The sequence below is a fragment of the Chiloscyllium plagiosum genome, chromosome 28, assembly GCF_004010195.1.
Source record: "Chiloscyllium plagiosum isolate BGI_BamShark_2017 chromosome 28, ASM401019v2, whole genome shotgun sequence".
Taxonomy (NCBI): Eukaryota; Metazoa; Chordata; class Chondrichthyes; order Orectolobiformes; family Hemiscylliidae; genus Chiloscyllium; species Chiloscyllium plagiosum.
The window spans coordinates 31,054,222-31,069,696 of NC_057737.1; the positions used below are offsets into that span (position 1 = coordinate 31,054,222).

Sequence of the window (15,475 nt, forward strand, 5' to 3'; positions counted from 1 at the left end):
AGCAATTACAGAACAAAAATCATTACAGCATCTCAAACTGCCATAAACGACACTAGCAAATTCTCACTAGCCATCCTACAATTGTATTTTTCATAAGAGATGAACAATTACTTTGGATTTCAAAATTATAAAATATTATTAAAGTACAATGAAGCAATGACAACATTTTCATTCCCTCTGTATGTCTTCTTTATTCTACAGGATTTGCAGGTGCCAGTGTTGGACTGGGGTGGACAAAGTTAAAAATCACACAACAGTAGGTTACAACCTGGTGTGGTGTGATTTTTAACCTTATTCTATAGGTATGTACAGTGACTGACCAAGCAGAAAATATTCTGTTCTTAATATTTGTACTGAAACTGTAGGTGTAATCATTACATCTGAAGTAGGAACAGAGGGGTTAATATTAGGAGAGTTAAAATTGAAGTGCTTGATAGTCTTGAAGTAAAGGGTGCAGTTACACTTGATTTCCTCCTAACATGATGAGATGCATGACCAAGAGTGGTTTGGGGAACGTTAATTTAGCAGTTGTAATACTCTATGAAAGCACATTTATTCAGGGCTATACAGAGCAAAGAGATAAGAAAAACTAGAGGCAGTTTAAAGATAGTTGAGTCACCTTGGAAACTAGCAGACCCAAGACTAAAGGTTGAAATAACAAGGGTCTGCAAGAAGTTGAGAATTATAAATATCTGCTGAAAACTCTTACATTACCGTAAATTTCTTTGAATAATCAAATCTTCTCCCTTGTCAAATTCAAATTTGCTTTCTTCACTCACATAGATTTGAGGGTGGCTATTTTTCACCATAACAATATCTTGTTTTATGTCAAAGAATAAATAGACAAATTATTTTGTGCAAAACGAAATGAGTTTGTAATATGAATGCATGCAACCACTAATGGTCCTATGGTTACATATTAACTCCAGTGGTATCAAATATTCATAGATATATTTTATATTTTTACAGAACTGTTGGCATGCCACTGGAGTCATTGCAATATCACAGAAATCATGAGTACGCTTTTATAACAGCAGACTTCCTGATGCAAACTTACAACTGTACCTCATGTGCTGCAAATCAATCATTGCCGCACTCTGCAACTGAAATCAGACACTAATCTGATAAGCAATGCAATTGTTCATCTCCTACATCAAAGTATCAAACAGACCTTGTCGCTATGTGACACTGCACAAGATTTTAAAATGCGGATACTACCAAAATGTATCTAAGCAAATAAATATCTTACCTGCCAAAATATGGAGTCTATTGTGCTGCCATGAAAACCTTCCCGCACCTCAGATGACAATAGTTTAGGGCCGAGTATCGTCATGAATTCATCAAAGTCCACTTGCCCATCACCTGCGATACACAATGAGTTAATAATCAGTCTTGTTAAAGCTCCAATTTTGACAGTTTTCTTCTTAGGATAGTGGAATTAACATCATGTTCTGTCATGAGATTTTCCCTAGACTCCCACACTTAACATCTGAGTCCATTATAACTCCCCAACTCACTCAACTGAACTCCTTTTAGCTGAGGGAGCAGTGCAATGAAGAAGGGGTATCAAATGTATGAAGAAATGTTCAGGGTAAAAAAGATGCATTTATCTTCCTGACTACTTTGTTGCTGGTAGATTCTTTCAATATGCATGTGTAAGGTCATCCAATGGAATTCCAGAGTTTGGTGCGCTGTAACCTGGCTATGGATGATACCATCAACCAGAAAGATGAGTTGATGGGTCAATTGATCGCAACATTAAGATGCTACAGGTGCAAGTGGAAAAGGCATGAGAGGAACACACAACTTCAGGAGTCACAATTAATAGCTTTGTTATTTTTATATTTCTATTAAAAATTGCAATTTGCTCCAGCATACAGTGACAAACAATCCAGAATGTATGCATATATTTATCAAGGTACATGGGTATACAGCCCACACAGATTCAGCAAACTCCATCAGTTCTCTCACGCTTCTACTCTTTTGCTTCATTGTTTTGTCATTGTCCATCCCAGACAATCTTGGCCACACTGAAGCCAGCTGTTACATGCTATGATGGCAAACACAGCGCTGTTATGATTGCCAGCATCCCACTAGCACCTTCTAAGAGCATGGGCAATAAGTTCAAGCAAGTGCTGGGCACCTTTGAACCAGGAAACCCAATTTCTCATCAATAGCTTCAGGCACTAAAGGACAACCCTCCCACCCTCTTCATGTAATGCAGGTTAATTGCAGGAATCCAGGTGCCCCAATCAGTGTTCCATCACTAAAACAAATGGACAGGCACTCCAGTCCCACACATTAGATATGCTTATTTTTAAAATCTGCACTAATACTGTGTTCTAAACTAAATCTGAGGCAACACCTTGTACAAGCTTGATCTTATATTTCTTTATCTTTGTTATCAACTACAGCATACACTTAGCCTGTTGCTCTATAAACAAACATAAACAGCCCCGGTCTGCTGAATTCATTTGTTCCTTTAGCCCATCCAAACATCACTACATAAATGCTTTTCTGTTTACATTGTTTTTCCACATAACACTCTTGCGCTTAAAGCCTACCACTTTACAGTTAAGTAACAAAACACTGTATCGACTATTGATTTGTGATTAAGATTAGTCAGGAGCCTGTCCTCCATCTTAGGTCAAAAATTCCTTTCAAACATCCCAAACACCATTAAAACAAACACATTGGCAACCTTTACCCTTCTTTAAAAGAAAATACTCTTTTGATGCAATGACTGTTAGATTGAGCAGCTGCTTTCAGTAATAACAATTTAATGAGAAGCTTAGTGATATATTTCCCATTGTATATTTTTAAAGTATACTTATTTCCACTGTCAGCTTTCCAATTATTAGCTTTTTTTACTCTGAAGTTATTAAATCCTGAATTCAAAAACTGTGTCTTATATATCTTTGCATACAAGCTGCGATAAAGTTAATTTGAAAAGAAAATTAGTGCGATGCATTACTGCTGATTGCTCTCTGCCTGTTAGCACCTCATACTATTGCTTGTTTTATAATAAGGTTCATTCAGTCTCCACCACTGATGGTCTGTGTGTTGGTATTAATGTAATTTGCTTTTAATAACTTTTCAGATGTTGAAAGGATCATACCATTGCCATTGACCAAGTCTGTAACTAATATTACCTGTACCACACTTCCTAAAATCTCAATTGCATAGCTTTCAGAACATTTCAACTTGATGAAACAATTAGTTCTACATTAAAAATAATATTTACAATTTATACAACAGAAACTCTGCATGTCTGTGACAAAGAACTCTGGAACTGGAGTCTGAACTCTGTTAACAGCAGTATGGCCATCAATCCATGTCTATATTTCTGAGGGTCCCCTGGTCTTGTTTCAGAGAAACAGGCTATGCCATAACAATGTGACCAGTGCAAAGTGAATGTCAGTCAGCCTCAACACAACATGATTTTTATTACAGTCAACACCGAGCAGTGCAGGCTGTAACCCATAGCCAATTAGAAGTGGCTAACTGTGTGAAGCAATTGCACTTTAATAAGGACTACGTGTTGCGGGATGCTCTGAAGCTTGGGGCGGCTGCCGCCAAGGCGCGGTGGGGAAAGACCACTGTGTAAAGTCTGCCTGCCTAACGAAGAACAGGGGGCCCATGCAGTCATTTGGGCTCTGCTGACGCCTCAGCTAATTATATGGGCATATGATTGAAAAATTTACAGACCTGTATAAAAAAGGTTAAATTCTGATCTCTGTATGTACATGTTTACAGATGTATGGCATGACCAACTGTCCAGACCATTAAATTATTTTATGAATAAAGTATATTTTTGAAATAAAAAAAATTGCACTTTAATGAGATGTAAAGGACTGAGTTCCTGTTTCCACCCAGAGCACTTAACATACTGTAAATTACAATTTTATACTTGACTATTAAGGAAGTGAAAAAATGGCAAACATAGTTTGTCAAAAATGTATTAGCTGAAGGGTGATAAACAAAGCACACACAAATATTCCTTGCCTAGAGATGAAGACAGACTTGCATGTATTAGTCAATTTCCAGTGACAAAAGGAGAGTCTCAGGACCAGACATATTTATTCAGACGAACTGTGGTTAATTATCAAAGGATTGCCAGAAAAAGAAACCGGAAATGATTGGGAAACTTACCAAGTTTGGCAGCATCGGTGGCTCAGTGCTCATTGCTGCCTCACACTACCAGGGACCTGGATTTGATTCCACCCTTGAGTGACTGCCTGTGTGGAGCTTGCATGCTGTCCCTGTGTTGACATTGGTTTCTGCCAGATGCTCGAGTTTCCTCCCGCAGTCCAAAGATATGCAAGTTGGGTGGATTAGCCATGCTACATTACCCCTGGTGTTCAGGGATGTGTAGGTTAGATGTGTTAGCCATGGGAAATGCAGGTGTTGCAGAAATGGGTCTGGGTATGTTCTTTAGAGAGTTGGTGTGGACCAATTGGGCCAAATGGTCTGTTTCCACACTGTAGGAGTTCTAAGAGAGAAATAAAGTTAACGTTTCAAGTCCAATATGACATCTTCAGAACAATACAGAGTCACATTAGACGTGAAATGTTAACTCTTCCTTTTTTGTAATTCATTCATAGGCTAGGCTAGCATTTATTGCTCATCCCTAATTGCCCTGACGGCGGTTAAGAGACAACCACATTGCTGTGGGTCTGGAATTACATGTAGGCTAGACCTAGTAAGGAAGACAGTTTCCTTCCCTAAAAGACATTAGTGAACCAGATGGATCTTTGCCACAATCAACAAAGGTCCCCAGGACATTATCCAGGTCTCTGGACTAACAGTGTTGCTGAGTTTCTTCAGCATTTTCTGTTTTTCTTTCGATCTCCAGCATCCTTGGTATTTTGCTTTTACATAAAGAGAACTAGACTCAGGTATGTGCATGTGATTGAGCACCATTTTAAATGTAAATTCTACCTTCAGTTTTAAGTAATTCTTTGACTTTAATATTTTAAGCATAATTTACAGCAATTTGAAAACAGGAAAGTAGTTAGTTGACATATAGGATTTTGTCTGCAGTACAGTCTAAGCAGTTGGGAGAGGGAAAACCAAGGTGTTCGGAAAGCCATCCTTGATGGGAGAGTGTAATTATAATTTTATACAATCAGCATAGGCACTTAAAGCAAAATAAAAATTATAATTTTATCTATCATTTAGGTAGCACCCATCATGACCTCCATTGTTCTGTAGTGCTAAATCTTATGTTATTTTGAGCTAAGTTTTACTTTTGTTGAGTATCACGGAGGTTTGCTCCCTGCAAGGCTGAACAATTCTACCTTTATTAAACTCATGCGATTAACTAACCACCCTGCCCCTGTGGCACACCTTGTGCCCAATTCTCACTCCATTCTACAGTTACAATTAAATTTATTGTCACATTTATACAAAAATACAGTGAAACGTGTTGTATCAAGTGCAAAATGTAATGTATTGCCATGGCTCCAGCACCATCTTGAAATACTGAATATAACACAAGGCCTTACTGCAATAGTGTTCAGCTTTCCCTCTTCTTGTTACCCCCCCCCCCCCATTCCTCTGTTCTCTGCTCGATATCAGCCAGGCCCCAGGGTCTCTGTAATGGGCTCTGGGGTCTCTATAATGGTCTCCAGGGTCTCTGTATCAGGCTCCACGGTCTTGGTTACGTGCTCTGAAATCTCTGTAACGGGTATGGGGTATCAGTTATGGGCTCTGGGGTCTCTGTAACTGGCTATGGGGTCTCTGTAATGGGCTATGGGGTCTCTGTAACGGGCTATGGGGTCTGGGTTATGGATTCTGGTGTCTCTAACTGACTCAGGGGTCTCTGTAACAAGCTCCACGGTATTGGTTACGTGCTCTGAAATCTCTGTAACAGGTCTGGTCTCCGTAACTGACTCTGGAGTCTTGGTTATGGGCTCCGGGGTCTCGGTTACGTGCTCTGGGGTATTGGTTACGGGCTCTGGAGTCTCTGTAACAGTCTCCAGGGTCTCGGTTACAGGCTCTGGGGTCTGGCTTACGGGCACCAGGACTTTTGTAATAGGCTCCAGGATCTGTGTAATGGGCTCTGGGGTCTGGGTTATAGGCTCTGGGATCTCTGTAACAGGCCCCGAGGTCTCTGTAACAGGCTCTGGGGTCTCTGTAAGGGCTCCAGGGTCTCAGTTACGGTCTACAGGTGTCTCAGTTATGGGGTCCAGGATCTCTGTAATGGTCACTGCGGTCTATGTAACGGGCTCTGGGGTCTCAGTTATGGGCTCCAGGGTCTCAGTTACAGGCCTGTTACTGCTGTCGCACCCACTCCCACAACTGCTGCATCCAAGTTGGAGCCATGGAACTGGTCTCATACCTCCTAATCGCCCTCCGACACTCCTCCAGATGCTGATGCCAGTCACCATTTGCCAGAGTTGGTAAGACCTACCACACAAAAGGACCCATCATGCACCTGACACCCTTCAAAAGACCAACATCCCTGGCACCCATACCATCTTTAAAAGGCTACGCTGCACCCAGACAGGCATGATGACGCCCTGCTTGGTGACAGACAATAAAGACCAAGATGTCAGAGATGAGGAAGTAAGCACCTCGGTTCTCTGACAGGGTTCTGGAGGTGCTGCTGGGCTGGGTGGTACTAAGAAGGGCCCATTCTCTTTCCTAAGGAATGGCAAGGGAGGCCATGCTCCTCGACCTTGCCTGTTCTGTCCAAACTTGGCATCCAGATCAGTGCTGCCTCGACAGTCTGAAGGAGCGGCCAGCAATGCAGAAAGAAGGACAATGACTTTCTCTGCTGTGCCAGGATTCAGAATGTAGAATGAACATTCTTTCATCCCCTACTCTCTGCTACAGCATTCAGCTCCCACCAAGGATTGTGCTCAATCACTCTCACTATTCCATGAAACATCTTCCATCACTTACTCTCCCCAAATCCCTGACCTATTAATCCTGCATGGGCTGCCCACTCACTTAGGTCACTTCATCAATTTCCTGCTCCTTGGTCCAGTACTAACAGCTGTGCCACACACTTACAACTCACTTAGTTCTTCCCTTCCTTTCATGCAGGGTAAAACAACCACAAGAGGGCAGAGAATGAGTGGAGGGGTGCCCAACATGAGACTCCTCACCTCCTACATTGAGAGAATCCTCTCCCTCATAGAGAGGACCAGGAGCACTCCAATGGAGAAGCCCAGGCATCCATGAGTAAGTACCACTCTTCATTCTATTGCAACTCTCACAGTAGCCCCCGCTGTCAGCATCATTCACTGCACACTATTTCCAACTCCTGGCCACGATGCTTTCTCTCTCGTGTCTTGAAGGTGCCAGCGAGATAGCCACACTCTTGGCCCAAAGTGCCTGAAGGGGAGTTACTGCTGAGGAGAGAGGTGCCAAGGCCAAGGCTGTATTATCTGGACCCAGCTGGTTGAAGAATGCAATCCTCTGGTTGCCTTTATGGACATGTTGATGGCTGCCAATGGAAAGGCAGGTCCAACACCCTCAGGCTCTGCTGAATCGGACACAGAACCTGGATTCCATTGGCTGTGCTGCTGGTCCTCAGGACCAAACACAAGTTCACAAGGGAAGGAGGACCTGTTAGATCACTCCAGGTGTCCAGTCATCACATTGAGACAGGCAGATGGCTGGGGGCACCCAGCCAGAGAAGGAACTACATACAGCCCCTTAGAGGGTGCCTCTTAGGACATTCCAGAAGTGGTAGGGCCGTCCACCTTCACTCTGCACGCCCACCTCTGGCCTCAGGTGGAGTCAAGGGTTTTGCACCAGAATAACTGTGCCAGAGCCCAAGACTGATGGGTGACTCTCTCAGCTTGCCTGAGGACTACTCACTGAAGACTTTGCAATGTGACTGGCTGCACACTCAATGTGTTTGCCGTGAAAGCTGCTGGCACTGGAGCAGGTATCAGATTAACGTGGTGACGTGTTGTACTGTAAGACATCTGTCCCCTTGACTGAGGACGACTGTCCAGCAAGACAAGTTGCCTGGATCCCTGACTGTGCAAAGAGGAAAGGCAAGGCAAGTCAATGCAGGGAAGCGGTGGGCATGCAGGAAGACCCAAAGAGAGTGTGTGCTGAGAGAGTGAGCAGGCAATGTGGAGATGCAGCCTGGTCCAAGCTGTTGTCTGGGTAACTGGCCCTCACAGCAAAGTTTCCTTTGTGCAGCCATGTGATGCTAGTTGCCAGTAGGAGCTGAACTTCATAAGCATTTTACAAGTGGATTGCTGAGAGGTTGGCAAGTTCCAAAGGGCAGTATCAGGTGCGTGGTGCTGATGCCCATTGATCATGCCCTGTGATGTTGCTGCATGGCAACCAATATGTAAGCTCTTTGCGGCTAATGGTGAGTTGAAATAACCAGATAATAGCTTCATGTCACAAATTCTTGATGTCTACTTTGCTCATGATGGATGGTAGGAGAGAAAGCTGCATTTTAATGAGGCAAGATGTGAACTAACCAGGTTGTTTACAAACAATAAAAGGCAACTCGCTGCTACCTGACAAGTTAGTCTCATGACATTTAGAACTTGGTTAAAAATATGCAGCGAGTTGTTCCCAATATCAAGATAGACCTCGCTGACATTTCTCACAATTCTGCTACTTTTCCCACTATAGCCAATTTCATTCAGGGTCCTATAAGATTCTGCTTAAAGTGTTTGATGGCTCATGAGGTACCTTCAATCCAGTCACTGTTGTAACAAAGGAAACGCAAACATTTTCATACAAGTTCACACAAACAGCAATGTGCCATTGACCAATTCTCTCTGTACTGATTTGGTTAATATTGATGTTGATAAATATGGCCCAGGAACCACAGATAACACTCCTGCCCTTGTCTGAAATCATGTTATGGGTTCTTTGACATCCACCTCACCAACTGACAGGGATTTGGTTCAACATCTCACCCTAAAAGACAGGATCTGCATTAGTGCAGCACTCCCCCTGTACTAAACTGGAGGACCAACACAGCTAATGTTACACCAAATCATGAGATAAAAGTGCCAGAGTACAATGGGACCTTGATCAGGTGGTGTGATGGGGCGAGGAATGGCAAATAGAGCTTGATCTAGACAAACGTGAGATTCTACATTTTAGTAGGACAAATTAGGGCAGGACTTATACACTTAATGGCAGAGTCCTGGGGACTGTTGCCAAACTTATGCACCTTGGAGTGTAGGTTCATTGTTGTGAGAGGTAATTTCGGTTTAAACTTTAAGATGTGCCTGGACCACGGACTGGTCTATAATAAAAGACAAAACTTTTGTTTCTTTTCTAGAACATTTTATATACTCAAAAGTAGAATAGTTTAAATTGTGCAGAATGCTGACAATTTGTGAACAGAGTAAAAACAAGCAGGCTAGTTTAAATTGTGCAGAATGCTGACAATTTGTGAACAGAGTAAAAACAAGCAGGCTAGTTTAAATTGTGCAGAATGCTGACAATTTGTGAACAGAGTAAAAACAAGCAGGCTAGTTTAAATTGTGCAGAATGCTGACAATTTGTGAGCAGAGTAAAAACAAACAGGCCCTTGATTGATGAAACCATTAACACAGGCCATTTGTTGCAGACTTTGTGATAAAAATAATGATGTTTTTAAGAATGTGAACCTCATGGCTTGTTGGAGCCAAGGAGAGGAGGGACTTGTGCTGTATATAATGGGAGACTTTCTAAGCCTCAGCGCGCCTTTTCTTTAAGGGTGCCCGACTCTGCAGACTTGACTTGTTAATAAAACTTTGTTTTCCTGAATTTGTCTAGAGCGATTATTGAGAAGCGATTTTCGTTTCTAACATTGTCCTTGAAAGTGGAGTTGCAGGTAGAAGGATAGTGAGGAAGATGTTGGTATGCGTGCCTTTATTGGTCAATGCATTGAGTGTAGGAGTTTGGAGGTCACGCTGTGGTGGTGTAGGACATTGTTTAGGCACTATTGGAATACTGCATTCAATTCCAGCCTCCCTGCTGTCGGAAGGATGTTGTGAAACCTGAAAGGGGTTCAGAAAAGATTTACAAGGATGTTGCCAGGGTTGGAGGGTTTGAGCTCTAGGGTGAGGCTGAATTGGCTGGGGCTGTTGTCCCTGGAGCATCGAAGGCTGAGGTGCAATCTTATTGAGGGTATATAAAATCATGAGGGGAATGGAGAGGGTGAATATTCAAGGCATTTTTCCCCCCCAGGTAGGGAAGTCCAAAACTAGAGGGTATAGGTTTAAGGTGAGAGGGGCAAGATTTAAAAGAGACCTAAGGGGCAACGTTTTCACACAACGGGTGGTGCAAGTCTGGAATGAGCTGTCAGAGGAAGTGGTGCAGGCTGGTACAATTACAACATTTAAAAGGCATCTGGAAGGGTTTTGAAATAGAAGGGTTTAGAGGGATATGGGCCAAATGCTGGCAAATGGGACTAGATTAATTTAGGATATCTGGTCAGCATGGACCGAAGTGAGATTCTAAGGAAGTGAATGCACGTGTAAGATCTTTTGATATTGCACAAATCTGGTCAAGGTCGCTTACAGTTTACTCAAGTAGTCAGAGATGTTACACATACTTTACATGCACATTACAGACTGGAGCTGCTCAGAGTGATGGTAGAGGCTGTAACTTTCTGTCCATCACAAGACTGACTGAATTCCTTCACTTTTTGCAGCTGCCATGAGTATGCATTTGAAGGTTGATACTCAACCCTGTTTTGACCTGTAATGAAATCACCATGCTTCACCATGACATGCTGGAGGTTTCTGGGTCAGAAGCAGTGATGCTACCCTCTGTGCCACATGGAGAACTTCTTGAAATTTTTCCCAAAAAGTTTTACTCCCCAAGAGAACATGAAGAGGAAGAGTCATAATACTCATCACTCAATCAAATACAACAGAAATTGGAGGATGTGAATACAGCTGAGGTTACTATTCTAATTAGACATTCATGAAATGAGACACACTGACGTCCAGTCATTCAGATTAATGGCAGTCAGAGATATTCAGTTGATTATTTGATACTCTTTAAATTTCTGACTTTAAATGTAAATTTATAAGTATAGAATGAAAGACAAAATAAGTCTGTAGGATTAATGCATTAAGTCTGAAATAATTATTAGAAATTCATTAAGTCTTAAATAATTATTAGAAATATTAATATAAACAATACCTTTGCAAACTAATGAAAAGATGACAGAAAATTAACAGGGACAGCTTAATTAAAACAAATCTTAATTTGATATGCAAATTGTCTTTGCAGTTGTGAAGTGGGAGATGGCACAGGATAGGGTGACACTTGGCACACAAGATGGCAGCTGGATCACAATTTGGAGAGAGACAGCAGAGCAAACACAGACACCTCTCTCTACAAGAATCTCAGGGAGTCCCTCTCCCACTGCAACTCCCAGGTCATTTCCTCTGCCCTGCAGCTGTACTCTTTGCTACCTTCCCCCACCCTCCTCCCCAACCTATCACCTTCATCCCCACCCCCATTCACCTATTGTACTCTATGCTACTTTCACCGCACTCCCACCCTTCTCTCATTCATCTCTCCATCCTTCGGGCTCTCTGCCTATATTCCTGATGAAGGGCTTTTGCCCGAAACATCGATTTTCCTGCTCCTTGGATGCTGTCTGAACTGCTGTGCTTTTCCAGCACCATTCTAATCCAAACACAGACACTGCGTGGGGCCACCAGAATACCAGCACAATGCACTCACAACCTAAGTTGATTAGTTTAAGGCGGCTGTGGGAAAAGAATACACATGAGTACTGCCTGCTGAAGTGTCTGGGTCCAGCCAACACCTTTGATAGAAATGCTAACAGTTTGATACAGACTCAATACAAAGTGTTAATAGCCAGGGCTGCAGTAATCATCCTTTTCAGGAAGAGCAATTAGCGCCCATTACTACAGCAATGGACTTCCGCGCAGACATTGAAACTGACAACGACCACACTGAAATTAACAAAGGCTGCGCTGGAACTGACAATGACTGCACCAAAACTATCAACAATTCTGCAATGTTTACAATAAACAAACTATGTTACAGAGACAATTATCTCATCACTGACCTATTATATCACAAAATGTATAAAAGTATCTTGACATGTGCTCTGGGTTGAGAGAAGACTCGCAGCTGCCCACTGTACTGTGGGTGCCTTTCTCTACCTGGAGCTCCGTGTCTCCTTGTACAATAAACTCTGTCGTCGAACCCTGACTCTGACTCCGAGGCTGGTGATTTTTCCCACAACATCTGCACCTGATTGACCAAATTCACTTGTTCATTAAGAGAACCTAAAGTATTTAACACACATCAAGATTTTCACAGTGTTGTGTGCTTTTATGTTTCACTTTTATTATTATTGGTGAATTAATGAAAGAATGAAATAGTTTCTTGCAAATCTGTATTTCACAATAGAACAAATCTCCACTTTACAACAGAGTGAAATTCACTTGAGATCTGGGGCAGGAATTTTGGACATCAATAAGGGTGGGAACTCAAACTAGTACTGCCAACCAGTGTGCCGGTTTTAGGTCAAAATTAATGAAGAGGGTTGATCCCATCATGTGGTTCCCTGAGCAAGCTGTCAAAGCTATTTGGCAGATTGCCTCATCGCCAGAAGTTTCCAAAGAGCACCAAAATGTAGCTTGGCTGTTGATAAGAAGGGCACTAACCATCAGATCCTTCATGTACACCCAGACTCTCTGCAGCACCCTGCCCTCAGGGCAGCTTAGTGGGGCGATGGTAGAGACTGAGCATCTCCTTCTGGAACTTGCCTTTGCAAAGAAGGTCTGTAGAGATTACTTACAGTGTGGAAACAGGCCCTTCGGCCCAACAAGTCCACATCGACCCAGACCCATTCCCCTACATTTACCCCTGCCCCTAACACTATGGGCAATTTAGCATGGTCAATTCACCTAACCTGCACATTTTTGGACAATGGGAGGAAACCGGGGCACCCGGAGGAAACCCACACAGACACGGGGAGAATGTGCAAACTCCACACAGTCTTTGTTTGCAACTGCAGGGAATGTCAAATTCCAATGCACACTTTTTTTTTTATTAGCAAAGACAGTATAGAATTGGTTAGTCCCTTGTGTTGTACATATTATTGCAATAAAAAAAAAGTTTTTGGTCGTCATTGTGGTGGGTGGGTGAGGGGTGGCATCAGTTTTGGCTGTACCATTAAATTGGGAGATGTGGGCATAAAGGGAGCACAGCTGTGGGGTTTACTCCATCATTGGACATGTAGAGATTGTGAAGCGGATCATTTCAGCGTGCTGAGGTAATGCAGGGATTGGGATTCTCCTGGTAATTCACAGCCCTAACTGGGGTGTGTGGGAGCAGTTTCAGGAGCCAATGTTATTGTGAAGATAGCTAACAACAAATGTGGCAACAGCTGAAACTACAATGACAGCTCTCAGCCATTGGGATGAATAGCAATAAGGCTTAATATCCTCAGCAGCAAAGATGGAGCATGACGGAGGAGAAGGGGAGCAGCTGGAAGGCATTGGATTTATCACCAAAGAAGATAATACCAAGATACGTCAGAGAGTCAGTGCTGCATACAGTGTGCCCCTCCAGGCAGATAGTCACTGAGAACTGTAGTCTTGTCCTCACATCTCACAACAAAATCCGCATATCAGTAAGCATCAAAGTCAGTATGGCCTTGCTATTCTAGACTTCAGCCACCTTCCAAGAATCAGAAGTGAACCTTCATCACATCTCGAAAGCCAGGTCATTACATCTCACAGGTCACTGATGACCTATTTGCAAGAGTTGAGCAGTACAAAAGATTTCCAATAGGTACCAAGGCCAGTGGGATTCACTTCCATCAGTGGACTCCATTGTAAACCCACTGCCATTAAGGTTCTGAGTGAGGGGACAGGGAGATTCATGAACAGACTCCCAATACCTCAATGTTCACCTCAATGCATCACCTTTATTGGTCAGTGTATTGAGTACATGAGTTGGGAGGTCATGTTGCGGCTGTATAGGAAATTGGTTAGGCCACTGTTGAATACTGTGTTCAATTCTTGTCTCCCTCCTATAGGAAGGATGTTGTGAAACGTGAAAGAGTTCAGAACAGACTTACAAAGATATTGCCAGGGTTGGAGGGTTTCAGCTACAGAGAGAGGCTGAATAGACTCGGGCTATTTTCTCTGGAGTGTCAGAGGCTGAGGAGTGACCTTACAGAGGTTTGTAAAAACATGAGGATGAATAGACAAGGTATTTTTCCCAGGGTAGTGTATTCCAAAACTAGAGGGCATAGGTTTAAGATGAGAGTAGAAAGATTTAAAAGCAACCTAAGGGGCAACTTTTCCACGGAGAGGGTGAGGCATGTGTGGAGAGGCTGATACAATTACAACATTTAAAAGGCATCTGGATGGGTATATGAAAAGGAAGAATTTAGAAGGATATGGGCCAAATGCTGGCAAATGGGATTGGATTTATTTAGGAAATTTTGTCAGCATGAACGAGTTGGACTGAAGGGTCTGTTTCCATGCTGTATATCTCTATGACCCTATGATATCTCTGAGCTTGCAGCTGCCTTGACTCTTTCATCTTTTAAGCTGCCATAGTTCTTCATTTGACACCCCTACTCAACCAAACATCATGAGTAGTTTCCTCAGGGCAAGGGTTACCTCTTAAAGAGACAGCTATTGCTTTGTGTGACTCTGAGGCAGAAACACAGAGACGTTACATTGCTCCCATCTGCTCACAGTGCATACCCCATTTTGCAGCCCTCCAACAAGGTGTGGACCTCGAAGAGGGTGAGACCTTGCACCGACACTTTTCATCAGAGAAAGCAGAGGTGCAAAATCTACAGCAACTCAAGATGGTATCTCACTTTGATCTTCTCAATACACTGCGAATGGGCAATAAATGCTGGCTTAGCAAGTAACACCAAGATTTCAGCCCAATGGTACGTAGGGGCAGACTGAGAGCCAGAAAGCAGGTAGCCGTCCTCAGCGCTGTTCACTGGGCAGGTACCGGAGCGGGCTACCCCAGAGATGGTCGAAAGGTGCTGAGGGTGGTTAGTGAAGCCGGAAGGTGGGTAGGCTGTCCTGACCGCTGTCACCCCGGGCGGGTACTGGGGCAGGCTGTCCTAGAGGTGGTCGAAAGGTGTGTCAGGGCGGACCGAGAACTGGAAGGGGTATAGGGTGGACCGAGAACCGGAAGGTGGGTAGGGGCGGGCTGCCATACAGTGGTCGGAAGGTGGGAGGGGCAGGGGCTTGCTGGATCTGTATTGTCTGCACTTTTGTATGTAACAGTATTGTCTAATGTACAAATGTCATTGTTGATGTCTCTTTATATTTTTACATGTGAAACTGGGATTTGAGGTTTGTCCTCGTGTCCCTGTAAACTTTGAACAGTAGGGTTTGGGGCCTGGCTTTGCTGCTCCTCTCCCTTGTAAAATTGCTGTCTCTTGTATGCAGCTGTAAATGTAACTGTTTGTTGTAAACTGTTTTTGTAATTTGTTTAATAAAATTTAAAAAAACACCAAGATTTC

The 15,475-nt window shown here is 43.0% G+C and overlaps 1 protein-coding gene across 1 annotated transcript in view; it reads right to left on the bottom strand.

The window, feature by feature from the left end:
* Positions 1 to 15,475, bottom strand: part of LOC122564218 (calcium-binding protein 8-like) — a 147,137-nt gene that overhangs the window by 57,387 nt on the left and 74,275 nt on the right. Inside the window, exon 4 of the mRNA XM_043718914.1 lies at positions 1,250 to 1,362. Coding sequence (XP_043574849.1) covers positions 1,250 to 1,362 — 113 coding nt within the window. The remainder of the gene's footprint in view (positions 1 to 1,249; positions 1,363 to 15,475) is intronic.